The following is a 23,654-nucleotide window of genomic DNA, read 5'->3' as shown; positions in this document are numbered from 1 at the left end:
CAGATAGGTTGCTCTCAGCAGCATGGAATGGGAGAGAACCCAAGCCCAGATCTGCGCCATCTCCTGGCATAGCAGGTATGAGCCTGTGCCCCCTTGCTTGTTGAAATACCATATCGCTACCTGGTTGTCTGTTTGAATTAGAATTACCTTGTTGGATAGGCAATCCTGAAATGTGAATAGGGCATACTGTATCTCCCGGAGCTCCAGAAAATGTATCTGGTGGTTTGCTTCTGCCCTGGTCCAGGTTCCCTGGGTTTGTAGTTCGTTGACATGGGCTCCCCAACCCAGGTTGGAATCATCTGTAGTCAACGTAATCTGAGGATCTGGAGGTTGAAAGGGCAGTCCTGTCTGAAGATTGGACTCTTGTATCCACCAAGCTAGTGAGTGGCAAAGTTGGCTGGTTACGTGGACAATCTGTGACAGATCTTGGTTTGATTGGGACCACTGGGACTTTAAAGTCCATTGTGTTACTCTCATGGCTAGTCAAGCCATTGGGGTAATGTGAACTGTAGATGCCATGTGTCCTAGCAAGGTTAACAGGTGACAAGCTGAAGTGGTTTGGCGAGTCTGTACTGCTTTGGCCAAGGTTGACAGTGTACATGCTGGTCCTTTGAGAGGAACGCTCTGGCTTGAATGGTGTTTAGATCTGCTCCGATGAACGAGAAGGTACGTGACAGAGTCAGATGAGATTTGGGATAGTTTATAAGAAAACCCAAGGACTGTAGCAGTTGTATGGCAAGTCGGAGGGACTGAAGTACTACCTCCTTGGATGGACCTCTGAGTAGCCAATCGTTTAGATACAGATAGACATGGATACTGCGCTGTCTTAGGTAAGCTGCCACTACTGCCAGGCATTTTGTAAATACTCGGGGTGCTGATGCCAGGCCGAACGGCAGCACCCTATATTGGAAATGTCTGTGACCTACTATGAATCTGAGATATTTTTGATGAGAAGGGGATAAGGCTATATGGGCATAAACCTCCTGAAGATCTAGAGAGCAGAGCCAATATCCCCTTTTGCAGGAGAGGGAGCATGGTGCCTAAGGTAACCATCCTGAACTTTTCCTTGCAGAGATGTTTGTTTAGGGCACGGAGGTCCAATATAGGACGTATGCCGCCTGACTTTTTTGGAATCAGAAAATATCGAGAGTAGAACCCTTTTCCTCGCTATAGTCGGGGAACCAGTTCCACGGCATTGGACTACAGGAGGATTGAGAGTTCTACCTCGAGAAGTGGAGTGTGGTTGGTTAGACTCCACACCGGACACGGTGGAGAGTCTGGTGGTAGTGTAAGGAAATTTAGATGGTAACAGTGGGCTACTATAGAAAGGACCCATTGGTCATTGGTGATTGTGTGCCATTTGTTGGCAAAGTGGCACAGGCGGCCTCCAACAGGAAAGGTGGTTGGAAGGGGGGGTTGACTGCTGCTCTCTAGATGGAAGTCCAAACCCTGATGCAGGACCAGTCTGAGGAGCTGGTTGGGCTTTTGGGGGCCTGTGCTGACAAGGCTGCCTCTGTGAGAGTGTCTGGTTGGTCTAGCCCGGGATGAAGGAGGGTAATACCTGTGTGGTTTATAGGTTAGTCTTCTAGGTTCTTGTCGAAATGTTCTTTTGGTGGTAGATGAGAAGTCCAAGGGGACAGTGGACAGTTGGCACAAGGTTTCGTGGTGGTCTTTGAGTTGCGCCACTGCCTCTTGAATTTTTTCAAACAAATTGTCCCCTGTGCATGGAAGGGCTGCTAACCTGTCCTGGACTTCCTGGCGTTAAGTCAGAGGATTTAAGCCAAGCCCACACCTGCCGCTTATTCCTGTCACTGATACTCTGGAGGCAGTGTCAAAGATATCATACGCTGCCATAACCTTGTGTTTCCAGTATCGAGTCCCTTCTGGAGGATGGTAGACAATCCTTCCTGGAATTCTTCAGGCAGGGTCTTGGAGAAGTCTTGAACTTGTTTCCAGAGATTTATGGTGTATTGTGTCATGTATAGCTGGTAGGCTGCTATATGGGCCATCAGCATAGATCCCTGGAAAACTCTGCGGCCGAAGGCATCCAAGGACTTCTGCTCTTTGCCAGGAGGAGCAGAAGAGTGAGGCCGGGATCTCTTAGCCATTTTCTGGGCAGATTCCACCACTACGGAGTGGTGGGGTAGTTGGCTCTTCTGAAAACCTGGAGCTGACTGAACCAGGTATGTAGCATCAGTTTTCCTGTTGACTGGTGGCACTGTTCCAGGGTGTTCCCAGGTACAGTGTAAGAGGTCAAGTAGAACTTTGTGGACCGGAATTGCCATTACCTCTTTGGGGGCATCCACGAACTGAAGCACCTCCAGCATTTTATGCCTGGCATCCTCCTCCATTTGCAATTTAAAGAGGATGGTTCAGACATCTCCTTTATAAAACTGGCAAATGGTAGGTCCTTTGGAGGGGAGTGGCATCTTTCTTCTGGGGGTGAAGGCTCTGACAGAAGGTCTTCAGAATCTTGTGAGTCAGAGGAATCATCACCCCAAGAGTCATATGGTGGGTCTCCTCCACCCTGCAGGCCTTCAGATGGAGGCAGAAGTCCAAGTCCAGCTGGATAAGGATGTGTAACCAATGGAAAATATTGAGGCACCGAGATAGGTGGAGGCAGCACAGAGGACGGTGGTGGTGGTACCGATGGCAGTGTTTTCGAAGAACATCGGGGTACGAGTAAACCCGATGGCCCAGGAATCGGCTCTGGCATCGGTGGCTCCCGGTCCAGTTCTTCATCATCTGAAGACAGAGGAACTGGGATCGATGCCAGAGGAGGGATTGATGGTTGTGGAGGCACCAATGGTCAGGCACCGATGGAAGTGCACCAATCAGGGTGTCCAAACGTTCGAAGAGTGGAGCCAACATAGTAGGAACTGAATCAGGTGTTGGTGTGGGAGTCGGTGCCGGCGGTGACAAACCCCCGAAGGGCCTGAAGGACTGCTTCTTGGATCATCCGGTCCAATTCCTCCTGGAAGGCTGGTGTGGGTAACGCAGCGGCCAGGGTTGGAGGCTGAGTAGGCATTGCCGGAGGGTCCACAAGAATTTGTGGAGTCTCAGCACCCAGCACCGTGGTAGGTGGGGGAACGCCTCAGTGTCCCGGGCCCAAAGGAGGAAGGGGGCTCCTCTCCCCGGGACATTTTGGAAGGTGGCTCAGCCGAGGGCAATGCTGATGGCTTGTCGGTGCCGGCACTAGATGAGGATTCGCGTGGGTGCCAGTCCTTCTGCAGTTCCTTGCAATCCGCTGCCGTTTTAACAAATTTGAATAATTTCATCTGCAAATCTCATCACCTCACTTGTTCCTTTTTACAGATCATTATAAATCTATTAAACAGCAGAGGTCACAGTTCAGATCCCTGTGGTACTCCAGTAATGACCTCTCTCGGCCTGGTCCTCCTTGGCGCCGAGGATGTTGAAGCCTTTGAGCAGGATGAAGCCTATGACAGCTGGTCACCGGTCTCTCGATGTTGTTGAGACATTGATGGAGAAGGAGTCTGGCATGAAGAAATCTTCTGACACGGGGCAGTTTTGGCTGGAGGCCAGGCGGGCGCGGTGGCCTTTAGGGGTCATTTGAGCACAACTAGTAAAGCATTGGACATCGTGGGAAGGCCCCAAGTATAAAACACAGACGTCGTGAGGGTCCGTAATGGACACAGTCCTCGGACACTCGGGGCACTTCCGAAACCCGGTCGCCATGTTGAAAAAGGGGGTGGTGCGCGGTCGGTGGCCGTCGGGCACCAATAAGAACACTGTCGCAACAAACGTGGTAAACTTACCGGAACGTTAGCAGAGGTCGGCAGTTGATGGGGGACCCCAGGACGGGGAAAAATTTCAAAAGTTTTGAGAGAAAAAGATCTGTGAGGAAAATGTAAGAAATTCTCACAGAGCTCCTAATGACCACGAGGCAACTGCTGCGTGGAAAAAGAGAGACTGAGGGGGGACCCCTGCTGAATGCAGGGTTAATGCCATGCTAGGCATGCTCAGTGTGTCAGTCAAAGTTCTAGAAACTTTGACAAAAGTGTTCCGTGGTAAGGCTCCATCGATGATGTCACCCATATGTGAGGACTACCATTCCTGCTTGTCCTGGGAGAATAAGCAGTATCATAGTGCTTTGTGGGCTTGACCACATCCTCTGGCAATAAATTCCACAGCTTAATAGTGTGCTGAGTGAAAAAGTACTTTCTATGATTTGAATCTGTTGGTTGTTAGTTTCATGGTGTGTGCCCTTGTTTTAGTATTATTTGAAACGGCAAATAACTGTCCTTTAGTTACCCATTCCATCCCAGTCATGATTTTATAAACTTCTATTATATCCCCCTTCTAGATGTCTCTTTTCCAAGCTGAAGAGTCCTAGCATGCATACAAGAGATGTGCAATCCACTTTGTCATTTTTTTTTCCCTACTCTGCACTTTTTCTAATTCTATGTCTTTCTTGAGATGGGGCGACCAGAATTGCATATAATATTAAGAGTGCAGTCGCACCATGGCTTGATAGAGACAATATGATATTCTTCTTCTTATTCTCCATTCCTTTTTGGATCATTCCTAACATTCTATTTTCTTTTTTAGCTGCCGCCATGCACTAAGCCAAGGATTTCAACATATTGTCCACAGGGACTTGAAGGTCCTTTTCCTGGGTAACGACTCCCAATACAAATACAAGCATCATGAACCTGTAGCTGGGATTATTTTTCTTTATGTGCAGTTTTCACTTTTTCATCTGCCATTCAGTTGCCCTAGTCTCACAAGGTCCTTCTGCAGTTCCTGGCAATCCGCTGCTGTTTTAACAAATTTGAATAATTTTGTCTCATCTGCAAATCTTATCACCTCACTTGTTCCTTTTTACAGATCATTTACAAATCTATCAAACAGCAGAGGTCACAGTTCAGATCCCTGTGGTACTCCAGTAATGACCTTTCTCCATTTGGAAAACTAACCATTTAGTCCTATCCTCTTTTTTCCAACCTTTTATCCAGTTACCAATCCACAACAGAACACTGCCTCCTATCCCATGACAATTTCCTAAGGTGGATTTTTGTCTCCCCACATAAATAGTTTCCAAAGGTGTCTATCATGGGAGACTTTGTTAAATGTCTTCTGAAAATCCAAATACACTATATCAACCAGTTTACCATTATCTACATGTTTATTTACACCTTCAGAAAAATCTAAAAAAACTGGAAGACAAGATTTCCCCTTGCTAAAACCATGTTGACTCTTCCCTGTTAAACCATGTCTATCTAATATGGCCAGTGATTTTATTTTTCTACGATTTTGCCTGGCACCAATTTCAGACTCACAGGGTATATAGTTTCCCAGATCATCCCTGAAGCTCTTTTTAAAAATCGTCATCACATTGGCCATCTTCCAGTCTTCAGGAATTGTGGTTGTGTTAAATGATAGGTTTCAGATTACTAGGAAGAGATTAGAAAATTATTTTAGAACTCTGGGGTAGATACCATCTGATCCCAGTGATTTGTTACCGTTCAGTTTGTTAATCTGATCTATTACATCTTCCATTGTCACAAACGTGTTTTAGTTGCTCAGAATCTTCACCATTAAAGAATGTTTCAGGTGTGGGTATGCTCCCAACATCCTCCTCCAAGACCATCAAGGCAAAGGATTCATTCAATTTTTCTGCTAACACCTTGTTTTCACTGAGCACCCCTTTTGCCCCTCGGTTATCTACTCAGCCCAACTGAATCTCTCAGACTTTTTGCTTTTAATGTACTTTCAGTGCTGAAACCTCTGAGGTCTCTGACCTTTTTACTTTAGATACCGGTCCCGCAGCTGGTTGCTTTCTCTTTATTGCTGTAGAAATTTGAGAACCTACATATTCTTTAAAAGGTTTCCGCATGTAAAAACTGGCATATCCATGTAAAACAGTGTGCACGCACATATATGCTATTCTGGAAACATCACGAGTATGTATGTACTTGTGGTATTACACATGTTAAGGGAAAAAAGCAGTCTAGGGAAGTTCCGGGGTGGGGCTCAGAAGTATATGTACAAGTTGCAATTTTGTAAGCGATATGAATGCATATATTTCCGAACCTGTCCATACACTTTTTTTTTAGTCGCAGAAGTGAAATTGCACTTGTCTCTTGCTTGCAGTTTTTGTGTGGGATATCTGGGTTAAGTCCACCACCGGAAGACCTGCGACCTACCTGCCCGAAGACAGACAGGCTCTCTGTATTTTCGCCCCCCTCCCGCTCGCCCCTACCGCCCGACCCTCACCCTCTCTCCTCCTCTCCCACCCGACCTTACACCTCACTAACCCATTTCTTCTTTTTCTGTCTTTTTTTCTCCCTCCTCCTGTTTCTTCTCTTACAGTGCGGCACCGGAGCCCGAGGAAACCAGAAGACCTGCAGACTCCTCCCCCTTGGCTGACGCGGCTGACGTCACTGACGCCGGAAGCACAGCCAAGAGGGAGGAATAAAAGCGAGAGAAGGCTCCGAGGCGCCGCGCGCCGGCGTCGCACACCGAAGGGGCAGGCCCCTTTGTACGCCCCTTCGGACGCCCATTCGAACCTGAAAGAAACCAAGATCAACTGTCCTAACCACACAACGAAGGCAGCTAAGCTGAAACATGGAAATGAAAGGAGAACAATCGTATGAGTATCCAATATCGGTCTGCCTGAACAAAGGTAAATACAACAAGAATGACAAGAGTAGAACCAAACACAGTAAAAAAGATGCACATGACTCAATAAAAAAATAGCAATCTGATACAAATAACAAGAAGCACCAAAGCGAACAAAACAACTCTAAATAACCTACTAATGCTTACATTTATACTAGTGAATGCACAATCAATCTCAAAAAAATTCCCAATCATCTCGGATTTACTGTATGACAACAAACCCAACTTTATTGCAATAACGGAATCATGGTTAAAAAAATCTGATGTAGTATTAAAAAATCAAATAGCTCACAAAAACTATGAGGTTTTCTCAGTCCCCAGAATAAACAAACGTGGAGGGGGCTTACTTCTGATCATCGAAAAAGCCTTGAAATGTAAACCAATCCCAATAACACCACCACCAAATCATGAAATTGCCATCTTTAATACCAACAATATACAAATATGCCTAATATACTGTCCCCCTAGTTTACTGGATCTAAATATCTCACCTATGATTGAGTTCCTTACAACACAACTGAATACCTCAAAACCAACTATAGTGTTAGGTGATTTTAATCTACACATGGATACCCATCCCCTATCTAACACTTGCCAAACCTTAATGGATGCCATGACAGCACTTGAGTTCACACTAATTACAGATAAACCAACACACAGAGCCGGACACTCTCTCAGCCTAACTTTCATAAACAATAAATACCTAGAACACCTAGCAACTAGCTATACACAAATCCCCTGGTCTGACCATTTCCTTATTCAATCGAACATTAAAATTCTTCACCCTCAGACCATACTAAAACAGATCCCCATAGAACTTAAATATCGACCATCCTATAAACTGCGAGGAACTAAAGGACAAATTAGAAGAACTAACCAACATACCACCAACAGACTGTTGCCTAGCTACAGATCGTTGGTTAGAATCAACAAAAAAAATAGCCAATGAGGTAAACCCCATTAAAACATTACATATCTACAGTAAAGTTGTCACCTTTTAACTTCCTATCCTTCCTCCATCTATCATTGTAATTTCCTTTCTCAGTTGTCTGTAAACCGACATGTTTTTTTTACGAATGCCGGTATATAAAAGTTATAAATAAATAAATAAATATCAAAGAAACATAACAAAATAACCAATGGCACAATGTAAAAATAAAGGATGCAAAAAGAAAACTCAGAAAATTCGAAAAAACCTGGAGAAAAAACCGAACAATTGAAAACCTAAATAAATTCAGGAAACACCTAGCTTACTACAAACAACTAATCTTGAATACTAAAAAAGAATACTATAGTAACAAAATAGAAAAATTTGCCAATAACCCAAGGACCCTCTTCGCTATAGTAACAAATCTTACAACAGACAAGCAAGAATCACCTCAAAGCATACCTGAAACAAAATGTAATGAAATAGCCCAATTCTTTAGTGATAAAATATCAAACCTAAGAAATAAGCTCCCAAATAACACCAAACAAGCGATCATAATGCAAAAGAGAGATGTTAACCCATGGTCAGCATTTGTAGAAATATCACAACTAGAAGTAGAGTCAATGATAAAAAATACAAACCCCGCCCCCCACGATTGATACTATACCCACAACAGAGAGAAAAAAGATCACCAAGGTAGTAGCCCCAACATTAACTAATATCATAAACCTATCACTAACAGAAGGAATAATGCCAGACAAACTGAAAGGGGCAATCATAAAACCAATAATCAAAAAGAAAAACAGTGATCCCCTAATTCTCAATAACTACCGCCCAGTCTCAAACCTCCCATTAATAGCTAAATTAATAGAGAAAGCAGTGCAGAAAAAGTTAGCCGAACACCTAGACAATAACATACTGTACCCTTCACAACACGATTTCCATAAACACTACAGCACTGAGACATTACTTCTCTCATTAACTGACAACATCTTAAGAGGTTTTGATAACAGCAAACACTACATCCTTATAATGCTAGACTTATCCGCAGCATTTGATACGGTAAACCACCAAACATTACTTAAAAGACTAGAAGAAATTGGATTATGCGACAAAACGATTAACTGGTTCAAATCTTACCTCAGCAATAGGTTCTTCCAAGTCCAAATAAAAAACACTCTTTCAAAAAAACTTAAACTCGAAACCGGAGTACCTCAGGGTTCAGCTCTGTCTGCCACCCTCTTTAATATATATATGCTGCCCCTATGACATCTACTGGCAGGCCTAGGGATAATTCATTACATTTACGCTGACGACATTCAGTTAATTCTACCAATAGATGATACAATTGAAAAAACACTAGGGCTAGCAAACATGTACCTTGACATAATAAAACAACTATTAAACCAAATGGAACTGGTTATTAACATTGATAAAACAGAATTCCTACACCTTGAAAGAAGACATACTGAAATCGTCAAAACCCCAATAACTCTAGGAAATAACTAGAAAATAGAACTAGCCGAAAAAGTGAGAAATCTGGGAGTAATAATGGATCCAGAAAGCAATCTAAAACAACACATATCCTTAAAAGTAAGGGAAGGTTACGCAAAACTCATGATCCTTAAAAGATTGAAACCATTACTCACACCTGCCCACTTCAGAACAATTTTACAAACACTTGTTTTCTCCAGTACTGATTACTGCAATGCACACTTACTAGGACTCCCCAGCTCATCAATAAGACTACCCCAAATACTTCAAAATACTGAAGCCAGAATACTAACAGGAAAAAAAAGAAGGGACCATATAACAAACTTTAGCAGAACTACATTGGTTACCGATCAAATACAGGATAAAGTACAAAGCCTTATGCACCATACACAAATTAATATATGATAAAGAAGCAGACTGGCTAAATACAGCCCTACGAGTCCATGTCCCACAAAGGAACCTTCGTTCAGCTAACAAGGCACTACTAACAATCCCTACAGTAAAATCGGCAAAACTAACCCAAGTAAGAGAAAGGGCCTTATCACTGGCTGGGCCCATCCTATGGAACACAATGCCCACTGAACTCAGGTTACAGAGTGATATCAAATCCTTTAAGAAAACCTTAAAGACATGGCTGTATAAGCAAGTCTTTCCAAAAGAAACAGTGGGGTAGAGAGGGAGAGAGTGAACGAAAATACAGAAAAGCACAGCTAAGAATAAATGACATTACAATATTATAAATACATAATACAGTTAAGAAGTAGACCGAAATAAAAGTATCTCAAATAACTTTCCTGGACTAATCCACCACTACCCAAAAATTTGATTTTATTAATGATATTGTAACAGTTCTTAACTGGCACTTGTTAGAATGTACGATAAACTACCTATATATACCTTATTTTGTGCCTATTTGTAAACCGTTGCGATGGTACATGACTTAGCGACGGTATAGAAAAGTTCGCAAATAAATAAATAAATAAGTGCTGAAGGGCTTGAGTTAACTGGTTGTAATCGGGGTAAACCAGTGAAGGGGTTGGCGAACTGATGATTGCAAGTATACAAACAAATATTTTCAATGTGGTGCTCTCAGATTCTTTATTAAATATATGCCTCCATGTACATATCTGGGTTATTAAACACACATGTTAATTATTACACATGTAAAATATATGCCCGTAATTTTATAAAATGGTAACGTATGCATTTTCTTGCATTACAAATGTAAGTGCATACTTAAGAACATAAGAACAAGCCATACTGGGTCAGACCAAGGGTCCATCAAGCCCAGCATCCTTTTTCCAACAGTGGCCAATCCAGGCCATAAGTACCTGGCAAGTACCCAAAAACAGTCTATTCCATGTTACTGTTGCTAGTAATAGCAGTAGCTATTTTCTAAGTCAACTTAATTAATAGCAGGTAATGGACTTCTCCTCCAAGAACTTATCCAATTCTTTTTTAAACACAGCTAAACTGACTGCACTAACCACATCCTCTGGCAACAAATTCCAGAGTTTAATTGTGCGTTGAGTGAAAAAGAACTTTCTCCGATTAGTTTTAAATGTGCCACATGCTAACTTCATGGAGTGCCCACTAGTTTTTCTATTATCCAAAAAAGTAAATAACTGATTTACATTAACCCATTCAAGACCTCTCATGATTTTAAACCTCTATTATATCCCCCCACAGCCGTCTCTTCTCCAAGCTGAAAAGTCCGAATCTCTTTAGTCTTTCCTCATAGAGGAGCAGTTCCATTCCCTTTATCGTTTTGGTTGCCCTTCTCTATACCTTCTCCATTGCAACTATATCTTTTTTGAGATACCTACAGTACCTGAATGTAAACCGATGTGATATCTCAGATCGAATGTCAGTATATAAAAAATAATAAATAAAATAAATAATATAACTGTCAATAAACAAATCTACACAAAAAAAATAATAATAAATGCGGCAACCAGAATTGTACACAGTATTCAAGGTGCGGTCTCACCATGGTGTGATACAGAGGCATTATTACATTTTCCATTTTATTCACCATTCCCCTTTCTAATAATTCCCAACATTGTTTTCTTTTTTGACTGCCACAGTACACTGAACCGATGATTTCAATATGTTATCCACTATGACACCTAGATCTCGTTCTTGGGTGGTAGCTCCTAATATGGAACCTAACATTTTGTAACTATAGCATGGGCTATTTTTCCCTATATGCATCACCTTGCACTTATCCACATTAAATTTCATCTGCCATTTGGATGCCCAGTCTCAGAAGGTCTTCTTGTAATTTATCACAATCTGTTTGTGATTTAACTACTCTGAACAATTTTGAATCATCTGCAAATTTGATTATCTCACTCATATTTCTTTCCAGATCATTTATAAATATATTGAAAAGTAAGGGTCCCAATACAGATCCCTGAGGCACTCCATTGCCCACTCCCTTCCACTAAGAAAATTGTCCATTTAATCCTACTCTCTGTTTATTTATTTTATTTATTTATTTATTTAAAGTTTTTCTATACCGGCATTCGTGATACAATCACATCATGCCGGTTTACAGGAAACAAGGGGGTGTAAAAACAGAACATTGAACAAGTGCATAGAACCGTAAAGTTACATTAAACAAGGTTTTTTCTAACTGGGGGAGGAAAGAGTTAGATGAAAGAGTTAATTACCAGCTAATCAGCTAAAAAAAAAAAGTTCATTATGGCTTATTTTATTTGGCAGCAGATTTTCAATAGGTCAACTATGAAGCAGCAAAATGAATTAAAAAACAAACAAACCAGCATGAGCTCTATTAACATGTTTGATGTAGAGCTTCTGCAATATTTCTCTTCATATAGGAAGGAGGAAAAAGCAGAATTTAAAATACAAAACTTCTAGGAAAGCAGAAGCTGCACCACTGATATATGCTGCAAAATACAAAACATGCAGAGCAGCTCAGAATGGAAATGCTGAGTCAATTTTTTAATGAAACATTTTTCCGATAGGAAGAAAAGCAGAAGAAAATGTTTCCTGTCTTTTAGCCAGTTTGTAATCCAAGAAAGGACTTCACCACCTATCCCATGACTTTTTTACTTTTCCTAGAAGCCTCTCATGAGGAAGTTTGCCAAACGCCTTCTGAAAATCCAACTATTCTACATCTACCGGTTCACCTTTATCTACATGTTTATTAACTCTTTCAAAAAAGTGAAGCAGATTTGTGAGGCAAGACTTGCCTTGGGTAAAACCATGCTGACTTTGTTCCATTAAACCATGTCTTTCTATATGTTCTGTGATTTTGATATTTAGAACACTTTCCACTATTTTTCCTGGCAGTGAAGTCAGGCTAACTGGTCTGTAGTTTCCCGGATAGCCCCTGGAGCCCTTTTTAAATATTGGGGTTATATTAGCCCTCTCCAGGCTTCAGGTACAATGGATGATTTTAATGATAGGTTACACATTTTTACTAACAGGTCTAAAATTTCATTTTTGAGAACCTTGGGGTGTATACCATCCAGTCCAGGTGATCTACTACTCTTCATTTTGTCAATCAGGCCTACCATATCTTCTAGGTTCACCGTGATTTGGTTCAGTCCATCTCCCCAACATCCTCTTCAGTAAACACTGAAGCAAAAAAAATCATTTAATCTTTCCGCAATGGCCTTATTTTCTCTAACTGCCCCTTTAACCACTCGATCATCTAACGGTCCAACTGATTCCCCTCACAGACTTTCTGCTTTGGATATATTTTTTAAAGTTTTTACTGAGAGTTTTTGCCTTTACGGCCAACTTCTTTTCAAATTATCTCTTAGTCTATCTTATCAATGTCATACCATAATGTCATACCTTACCATAATCCACAAAACGATCCACAAGCAACAACCGTTGGAACTCCAATTCCCCCTCAAACTTCATTCCTCATCCAGGCCCATCAGAGAATCATATAAAGGATCTCTCCATGTACCTCCTAACAAAACTTCACACCACACCGCAACCAAAGAAAGAGCATTCTCTATAGCGGGACCCACTATTTGGAACAATTTACCTCCAGACCTCAGACAGGAACCCTGCCTACAAACATTTCGAAAAAGACTTAAAACCTGGCTATTTAGCCAAGCTTTCCCTTAATCTATTCAATTTCAGAACTCCACATCTCAAGCCTACTGGACAACTTACTTAGCGATACCCTTTTATCACAATGGTTATCCCTCTGTCCTTCTCTTTCTTCTTTTCCCAAGTTCGATCTCCTTGTTATATGTAACTTTATTACTTCCTCTGATTATTTTACTGTTAAATGGTTGATAAGAATGTTTACCCCCTTGTTACATGTAAACCGATTTGATATGACACCTGTCATGAAGGTCGGTATATAAAAGAATTAAATAAATAAATAAATAAATAAATAAATGTCTTACATTTAACTTGCCAACACTTATGCATTATCCTATTTTCTTCTGTTGGATCCTTCTACCAATTTTTGAATGAAGATCTTTTGGCTAAAATTGCTTCTTTCACCTCCTCTTTTAACCATGCCGGTGATGGTTTTGCCTTCTTTGCACTTAACCATACGCACGTACTTTCTGAGCAGAAAAACAAGGTATTTTATAAAGCATGTGGCTTCTGCCACAGATTTTATAAAATACTTGCATAAATCTCCACAAACCCACTTACACACATACTATTGAAAATTGGGCTCTAGGTGTCAAACCTCTGAATCTCAAAAAACCCTGGGAGACATTCAGGAGCAGGCAGCGCAATTAAGAACATCATATGTTGACCCTATTTATTTTAATTTTTTTAAAGGTTTTTATATACCAATAGCCGTTTGCACATCGTATCGGTTTACAAGTAACGTACAAAAAGATAGAGATACCCTAAACAGCATACGCAGATACCCTAAACAGCACACGTAGGCACGAAGATCGATCAGAGACATTTTGTAGGTACATTTAGGACCCTATTGTACCCCAGGTTTTTGTCCACCACCGCAAAAAGGACTGATGCTAAGTTGCGTTCGATTTTTCCTCCCTCCCCGCCATTAGAGACGTATAAAAAAAGAAACAAAATAATGAAAAAAAAAACTTAATGAAGAAAATGAAATGATACCTTCAAGAAAAAATATGAGCAGCAGCTTAGAAAAGAGAGCGCAAAATCATGTCCTTTTCACCAGAGTGAAGAAAAAAAAGGCTAAGCAGACTCGCATAGGAACCCCCTTTGCATTCTTGGAAAGCCCTCCTTTGGGGCCGATGCAATACAGTGTGCTCAGCTGAGCACACTGTTAACCCGCAGTTGGACGCAGGTTGAAGAGGCGCTAACTAATCCCCTTATGCAATAAGGGGATTAGTGCCTCTATAACCCGTGTCCAACCGGAGTGTAACTAATAGCGCTCATCACATGCAAATGAGCCTATTAGCTATTCACTCCTAATGCAAGAAAAAAAATGTGCGTCCAAGTCACACATTTAGTGATCAGAAATTAATGCCCGCTTTCTGCGCAGAATTATTGCATCGGCCCCTGAGCTGTGAGGGAGCTTTTTGCCATCTCAGCGCCACTGGGCACCACCACCCACCTGTATGGCTGATTACTGTCCTGCTTGTCCACAAAGAAAATTACTTCAATAACTATGTTATAACTGATAGACTTCTACTTTGTTTAAACCTATTTGTGTTAGTTTGTTTTAACCTTATGTATGTATATTTGTAAACCGCCTAGACGGACATGTAAATGTCTTATTGTTAGCGGTATATAAAAACTTATTTCAGGTAATGTCTTTTTAATTTTTGCTTTATCCAGAAAATAAACCAGAAATTATAATTAATTAACTTCTCATGTTTATATATGCAAATTTGCTCAAACTATTACATTTATATGTATTTCACATCATAAGCCTTAAAATAGCTACATGAATAAACAGCAAATACAAATACCTTAAAATTGTATTATTAATCATTTTCCTTAGTGTAGCAGCAATAGTATATAGATAGTTTTCTTGCTTTACTTAAAATGTTAACTTACCAGAGGTAGCTGCTCAGGAAACCTATAAGCCACTTCACTTTTGCTCAGTAAGACATGCAAGCCTAATCAGAAAAGGAACAGAACAAAGTCAGTGCTGTCACTAAAATCAATTTAGGGATGGGTCAGACATTCACAAAGTTTCTATCTGTACATATTAAAAAATGTAATGAATACTTTGTGTGTACAATGCTCCTTCAGCATTGCTTTAGCCAATGGTACCGACTACAAACCCTCAGAACATATGCACTTCCCCTACTCTACCAACAGAACCAAAGCAATTTGTACATCTTCAAACAGATAAGAACTCTGAGGGACTTTACAAAGTTAATGTATTCATAACCATCATGCGCCAAACACCAGACTAAAGAACCTGAAAAAGCTACTACTCAGAAAACAAATTTCTGCCGTAAAATTGGAAAGGGAATGAATGAGGAGGGACTTATTCTTAGAATCAAAACAGGAGTCAAATTATCCTCATCAAATAATCAAGTAGATGAGGAACATCATTTAGCATTATAGACATATAAATAAAATATTATCATAAAATGTGCTAGAAACAAGATCAGATGTATCCTATTCATTTAAAAAGCAGAACCAATGTAATCATATACTACTTTAACTTGTGCTAGACCATATGAAAATTCCACTAATACAAGAATACACTTTGAATATTTAAATCAGATTCTTCCTCTAAATTGGCTCCTCTTTGCTCTCAGAACAGATTCAAGCCATGCCCCCTCCCCATAAAGGAAAATTGGTTCTTACCTGATAATTTTCGTTCCTGTAATACTACGGATCAGTCCAGATTCCTGGGTTTTGCCTCCCTCCAGCAGATTGAGACAGAGAAATTTTAACAGACTCTGCTCTGATCCCCGAGGTGCCACCTACAATCCGTCAGTATGAATCAGTATCAAAGCAGAAAGGCCCAAAATCAAAAATTAACTATATACAAATAACATTTTTGCTGAACTGGCTCACTTATCCCAAGAGGGAACAGAACCCGTTGAACCCATGAGAACAAATTTAATCTGCAGATCCAAACCAAATGAATGCTGAACGAGCGGTCTCTCCATTACCTGTATGCCTAAAATTGATCGGGACTCTGGACTGATCTGTCTAAACTGCCATTGCACTTTTTTTTTTTTTTTTTTAAAAGAACACCTCACTAAACAGACTGTAGGTTTTGCACCTCCACTATCTGCTGGAGACAGAGAAATACTGATGGACCGTAGGTGGCACCTCGGGGATTAGGACAGAGTCTGTTAAAATTTTTCTGTCTCCATCTGCTGGAGGGGAGGCAAAACCCAGGAGTCTGGACTGATCTGGGTACGTCCAGGGAATAGGTTTTCAAGGTATTTAAAAAAAAAAAAAAAAAAGTAATGCGACTTCCAGTCTTGACAAAGGTTTACTTTTTTTTTTTTTTTTAACAAACTACTAGAAGAAATGTGATTTGTGAACATTCAACTCATTGCTTTCAGAAGTAAACTTCCCTGTACATGCAGATGAATACAGCCCAAGAATGCCACAAAGGACAATTGTTCTACAGTATGTCTCATGGTCCTTTCAGCGATCAACCACTACTGGGAGCCAAGACAACAAGGATCCTTAAGAAATTATTCAAAACATGTTTTTCAATCCTTTTCTAGGGCTTTTTCACAGCCCTTTAATTTTTTTCCATTTTATAAAAGGCAAAGGGGACCTTTGGAGGAGGAGAAAAGATGATAATGCTAACAAGAAGGAAAGGTATTTTCTAGAGATGTGAATCGTGTCCTCGATCGTCTTAACGATCGATTTCGGCTGGGAGGGGGAGGGAATCGTATTGTTGCCATTTGGGTGTGTAAAGTATCGTGAAAATCGTTAAAATCGTGAGCCGGCACACTAAAACCCCCTAAAACCCACCCCCGACCCTTTAAATTAAATCCCCCACCCTCCCGAACCCCCCCCAAATGCCTTAAATTACCTGGGGGTCCAGCGGCACACTAAAACACGGCACACTAAAACCCACCCCGACCCTTTAAATGAAATCCCCCACCCTCCCGAACCCCCCCCCCAAATGCCTTAAATTACCTGGGGGTCCGTAGCCTTAAATTACCTCCGTAGCGGCGGTCCGTAGCTAAATCGGGGGAAGGGGGAGAGCAGGAAAAGCGGCACACTAAATCGTGTAGTCTTCAGCCGGCGCCATTTTGCAAAATGGCTGCCGCAAAATGGCGGCGGCCATAGACCAAAACGATTCGACGCAGGAGGTCGTTCCGGACCCCCGCTGGACTTTTGGCAAGTCTTGTGGGGGTCAGGAGGCCCCCCAAGCTGGCCAAAAGTTCCTGGGGGTCCAGCGGGGGTCCGGGAGCGATTTCCTGCCGCGAATCGTCCGGAACCCTCGCTGAACGACCTCCTGCAGTCGATCTGCCGGCGCCATTTTCCGTATGGAAAACGATTCGCGGCAGGAAATCGCTCCCGGACCCCCGCTGGACCCCCAGGAACTTTTGGCCAGCTTGGGGGGGCCTCCTGACCCCCACAAGACTTGCCAAAAGTCCAGCGGGGGTCCGGAACGACCTCCTGCGTCGAATCGTTTTGGTCTATGGCCGCCGCCATTTTGCGGCGGCCATTTTGCAAAATGGCGCCGGCTGAAGACTACACGATTTAGTGTGCCGCTTTTCCTGCTCTCCCCCTTCCCCCGAATTAGCTACGGACCGCCGCTACGGAGGTAATTTAAGGCTACGGACCCCCAGGTAATTTAAGGCATTTGGGGGGGGGGGGGGGTTCGGGGGGGGGGGGGATTTAATTTAAAGGGTTGGGGTGGGTTTTAGTGTGCCGTGTTTTAGTGTGCCGCTGGACCCCCAGGTAATTTAAGGCATTTGGGGGGGGGGTTCGGGAGGGTGGGGGATTTAATTTAAAGGGTCGGGGTGGGTTTTAGGGTGTTTTAGTGTGCCGGTTTTCCTGCCCTCCCCCTTCCCCCGATTTACGATTTTTTGACGATAAATCAGGGGAATTGGTATTGTATCATGGCCCTAACGATTTTTGACGATTTAAAATATATCGGACGATATTTTAAATTGTCAAAAAACGATTCACATCCCTAGTATTTTCTTATTCTTGATAAAAGAAACTTTAAGTGGTCAGTCCAGAAGATGCGTGTTTGATTCCCCAGTCAAGTCTTCCGCTGGCTGGGGCTGTGGATCTGCAGAGGCAGAGTTCACAGTCCCTGAGGCAAGGAAATCCCAGGCGTTGTGCAATGGAGATACCTAATAGCTGGTTCGCAGTTTTCCAGAAGGAGAACTGGTGCATGACCCTCACACGAGTATTGTAATGACTGAGCTAGGTGTGTTGAGAGGAGATACAGGAAAGAAAAATATCTGGGTAGTAGGCAAATGCTCATGATGCGGGGTCCAAAGGAGTAAATGGAAACTACACCCCACCAAAAAAAGCATCATTAAAGAAATCCAGTACCCTGCCTTAAGCAAAACTCATAGATAGATATATTAGTACATGCAACTATACTGTTACAAATTGCACATTGTGTCAACAGTTCTTAGTTAACTCAGGAGTTTTCAGGATTTGGAACTGCATTTATAAGAAGTTCATTACTTTCTGTAATTCAGCCACTACAGAAGATCAGACCCTGGCACATACCTTAACGAACAGCAACTTTTTGTGATAAGTACAATCTGGGTTTAGCCAAAGTCAGTCACCAAATTAATTTAATAAAATCACCTAAGAATACACAAGGAAGCAGTTGATATTTTGTCATCTGGATTTCATGGAGGGTCACCCTATCTGTTAATTTGTAAGGTTATGACAATAGCCATAGTATACTGGGCTGAATTCCAAAGCAACTTGAGGAGAAAACACAAGCTGGAAGGGGAAGGGGAATGCTGCATAGTACAACAGATACATTTCTATATAGTGCGGTAGCTAACACAGACATGTCAGACAACAAATAAAAATTCAAAAATTGACAACAGCACTGTTGTTCTGTGCAATCATACTGTTGCACAGCTGGCTGGTATTTTTATTTTTATTTTTACTTGACTTGGGCTAAAACTGAGGAGGAGCACTCATTGTTCAGTGCTGGCAAATTCCAAAGCCAACTGAATAAATCATGATCACATCTATACAGCGTGGGAACATTTCATATAAAACACTATACTCGACAGTGTTTGTGCAAAAACAACAGCACATATCAATGTGGCGACATCATGGCCATCAGATGGATGACTACTGGGAACAAACTGACAAGTATGCAGATGAGATGGTACAGTGGCAAAAAAGATGCTCAATTACTGTGTGCAGCTGTATTATAGGAACAAGAACACCCAATGGTAAGACAGGTGTGTCTCAAGTGGACAACATTTAATAAAGAACATTAGCTAGATGCAATAACTGTCCAAATGTATAGCAATAGGAAACAGTTTTAACTGGAACTGTATCCTAGCAAAAATAAAAATGGCAATTTAAACTAGCATGTTTTACATAATAATTTGCATTATTTTAAATGTTAAAATGTCATAGGCCACCCACCTGCAAGTAGGCGTGAAATTGGGAGATGAATGCTAACTTTCTCCTGAGAAACACAGTATCTTATGGTGTCCACAGAATGTCCCGACATGCTAAGAATGATTGGCTGCTCTCCATCAGTAAATCCACTATGACACTGCATCAGCACAATCAGGCACTTTTTATAGGCTTCAATCAGGACCTTTTCCTGGGAAAAAGAGTATTTAATTATATTGGTGAACATACAATGCAGAATACTATGCTATAAGTACTTCAAAGCAGGTCCTGGTTTCTCCTAAGAAATGCAGTGATGTGAACAAGTCATAAAATTGGATAGGTGAGGCAAGCCAAGAAAGTCAGGGGGGAAGGAAAAACCAGTAGTCAATGGTGTTTAAGATTAAAAAAACAAAACATTTTCCAGACTCTTGTGTGGGTCTGGTTTTATTCAGTCTGTTTGGTTTTCTCCATTCTAGTTCTCTCTTTCTTTTTTCCCTTTCCAATCTTCTCATTTTTGTTTCCTTTAGTCCTCACCTTTCCTCCATCTGGGTGCTATTCTTCTGCCTCTCTCACATCTTTTCTACAGTGCATTTACCCCTGGTCTTCTCTAAACCTCTTACTATTGGAGAAATTACTTACCTGATAATGGACTCAGGACCAGCGAGTTGTGTGCTCTTCTGCTAGCAGAAGGGAGACGGAGTCAGATTTAAAAGCTGATACCCTAGATATACACTTCTGCAGTGACCTCAGCTCCTCAGTATTCTCCTCGAAAAGCCATTGTGGACATATATATTTTGACTGCTTAAAACAACTTGATTAACACTGATTAAACTTGGTTAAACTGATTAAAAAAACTGGAGACCACCAGTACACTCAACCAACATAATGCAGGCACCAGCTGAACTGTGGGTGTCCTAAACTAAGGATAGGCAACGGCTTAACGTATTTGTATAATCTTGAGGTTCACTTCCCTGGCACCTCTGGGTGCTTCTCTGGGGCAGCCATGGGTGGAATGCTGAGTCCTTCTGTCTACACTAAGGAAAATGAAATTATCAGGTAAGTAATTTCTCCATTTCCTAGCGTGTAGCCAGATAGACTCAGGACCAGTAGGATGTACAAAAGCTACTCCTGGACGGGGTGGGAGGCTGCCCGAGGCCCACTAAGTACTGCCCTTGCGAATGCTGCGTCTTCTGGAGCCTGGACATCCAGGTGGAAGAACCTGGAAAAGGTGTGTCGCTTGACAGATCTCGGCGGGCGACAGCAGCTTGGCTTCTGCCCAGGATACTGCCTGGGCCTTAGTAGAATGAGCCTTAATCTGCAGGGGCAAAGGCTTCCCTACCTCTATGTAAGCTGCCTTAATTACTTCCTTGATCCAGCAAGCTAAGGTCACTCGCGAGACCGCTTCGCCTTATTTCTTCCCGCTGTGTAGAACGAACAAGCAATCCGTTTTGCGCACCGGTTCTGATTGTTCCAGGTTCTATATCAGGAGTTTGCCGACATTTAGATGGTGAAGGAGACGGGAGTCTTCTGAGTCTTTATGTCCCTCCGGTGATGGCAGGGAGATGGACTGATTCAAATGAAACCCTGAGACCACCTTCGGTAGGAAGGAGAGGACGGTGTGAAGCTGTATTGTTCCTGGTGTAAACCTAAGGAATGGGTCCCAACAGGATAGTGCCTGTAGTTTTGAGATGCGATGACCTGAGCATATTGCTACCAGGAATACCATCTTCAATGCTAAGAGGCATAGTGACAGACTGCACATTTGCCTGAAGGAAGACCCTGCTAGAAAGTCCAACACCAGATTGAGATTCCATAGGGGAACCGGCCACTTTAGGGGTGGTCGAGGTTGCTTAACCCCTTTTAGGAATGGGCCAAATCCGGATGAGCTGACAGATTCCGTTCACTTCAGCTCTGAAGCAGGAGAGTGCTGCTACCTGAACCTTGAGGGAGTTGAGTGACAACCTTTTCTTCATACCATCCTGTAGAAATTCCAGAATCATGGAATCTTGGCAGTTCGCAGGGATGTCCCACAGTCCTTGCACCAGGCTTCGAATATCCTCCAGATCCGTATGTATGCCAGAGACATTGAGAACTTCCACATGTGGAGCAGGGTGGCGATCACGGCCTTTGAATAACTGCGCTTCTTCAAGCGAGTCCTCTCAAGGGCCAGACCATAAGAGAGAATCGAGCCGGATCTTTGAGAAAGGATTGGGCCCTGCTGGAGAAGGTCCCTGTATGGAGGGAGGCACAGAAAGCTCCCCATAAGGAGTCTTTGCAAGTCTGCGTACCATGGGTGTCTGGGCCAATCCGGGGCCACTAGTAGGACTAGTCTCCTGTGGTGTTCTATCTTGCAGACGATCTTGCCCAGTAGAGGCCATGGGGGGGAAGGCGTACAGTAAGTCTTCCTCTAGCCAGGTTTGGATGAGGGCGTCACTCCCTTGGGAGTGTGGCTCTTGTCTGCGGCTGAAGAACCTGGAGGTTTGGGCATTGAGAGATGTGGCCAGTAGGTCCATGGCTGGGAGGCCCCAGAGATTTACTATTAGTTGGAAGCCTCTGGTCAACAGAGTCCACTCCTCCGGGTCCAGGCTTTCTCTGCTGAGGAAGTCCACTGAGACATTGTCCTTCCCTGCGACATGGGAGGCCGAGATCCTTTGTAGGTTTACCTCTGCCCATGCCATGAGGAGGTCTATTTCTAGAGACAGCTGCTGGCTCCAGGTTCCTCCCTGGCGGTTGATGTAGGCAACCATGGTTGCGTTGTCAGACATCACTCGAACCGCTTGCCCCTGGAGCCTGTGGCTGAACTGCAGGCACATAGCCTCACTGCTCGAGCTTCCAGGCGGTTTATGTTCCATTCCGCCTCTTCCTTGGCCCATTATCCCTGGGCCGTCAGCTCCTGACAATGAGCTCCCCATCCTCAGAGGCTCGCATCTGTGGTGAGCACGATCCAGTTTGGTGGGGATAGGCTTACTCCTCTGATTAGGTGGCTTTCCTGTAGCCACCACTGAAGCTGAGAGCATACCTCTGCTGGTAGGTGGAGGCGAATTAAGTAGTCTTGGGACAGTGGGTTCCAGCGTGACAGTAAGCAGCGTTGGAGTGGCCGCATGTGAGCCCTTGCCCATGGTATTACTTCCAGAGTTGATGCCATGAGACCAAGTACCTGAAGGTAGTCCCATACTTTGGGGCACGTAGTGGTCATCAACTGGCGTACTTGTTCCATCAGTTTCCCCCTCCTTGGGGGAGGGAGGAAGACCTTGTTCTGTTTGGTGTCGAAACAGGTCCCCAGGTACTCTAAGGACTGCTCTTGACCATTTTCACGACCCAACCAAGTTCCTGCAAGAGGTTCTTTACTCTGCTGGTCACCTGAAGGCTCTCTTTCAAAGACTTCACCCTGATCAGCCAGTTGTCTAAGTAAGGGTGTACCAAGATCCCTTCCTTCCTCAGTGTTGCCGCCACAACCACCATAATTTTGGAGAATGCTCTGGGATCGGTTGCCATGCCAAAGGATAGTGCCCAGAACTGGTAATGGTGGTCCTGTACTGCAAAATGCAGAAAACTGTGATGGTCTTTGAAGGACTGGGATGTGAAGGTAGGCCTCGGAGAGATCCAAGAAGGTTAGGAACTCTCCCGGTTGCACTGCCATTATTACTGAGCAGATGGTTTCCATGCGGAAGTGTAGTATCCACAGATGACGGTTGATGTTCTTGAGGTCCAGGATGGGTCGGAATGACCCCTCTTTCTTGGGCACAATAAAATAGATGGAATAACGCCCCGTATTTTGCTGGGGTGTAGGCACCAGAGTTATAGCCTTCAGACTGAGTAGTCTTCTCAGTGTGGATTCCACTGCCAGTCTCTTGAGGTGGGAATGGCAGGATGATTTCATAAATTTCTGTGAAATTCCAGAGAGTAGCCTTCTCATATGATGTTTAGTACCCATTTGTCTGATGTGATCTCGACCCATCATTGGTAGAAGAGGGAGTGTCGACCCCCTATTTCCTCTTCCTGTGGATGGGTTGGCCCATCCTCATTGGGAAGCTCGGGTCGATCCAGTCCCTGGACCTGTTCCTCTCTTGGGTTGTCTGTTCCGAAAGGACTGAGACCTCCC

The 23,654-nt window shown here is 42.9% G+C and overlaps 1 protein-coding gene across 1 annotated transcript in view; it reads right to left on the bottom strand.

Moving 5' to 3' along the window:
- The window catches only part of UBR2 (ubiquitin protein ligase E3 component n-recognin 2), a 426,990-nt gene that overhangs the window by 193,519 nt on the left and 209,817 nt on the right, over positions 1–23,654 (bottom strand). The window contains 2 exon segments of the mRNA XM_029593304.1: positions 15,065–15,126; positions 19,580–19,763. Coding sequence (XP_029449164.1) covers positions 15,065–15,126; positions 19,580–19,763 — 246 coding nt within the window.

The sequence above is a fragment of the Rhinatrema bivittatum genome, chromosome 3, assembly GCF_901001135.1.
Source record: "Rhinatrema bivittatum chromosome 3, aRhiBiv1.1, whole genome shotgun sequence".
In the NCBI taxonomy this organism is placed as follows: Eukaryota; Metazoa; Chordata; class Amphibia; order Gymnophiona; family Rhinatrematidae; genus Rhinatrema; species Rhinatrema bivittatum.
This window is presented reverse-complemented; position numbering and strand designations above follow the sequence as displayed.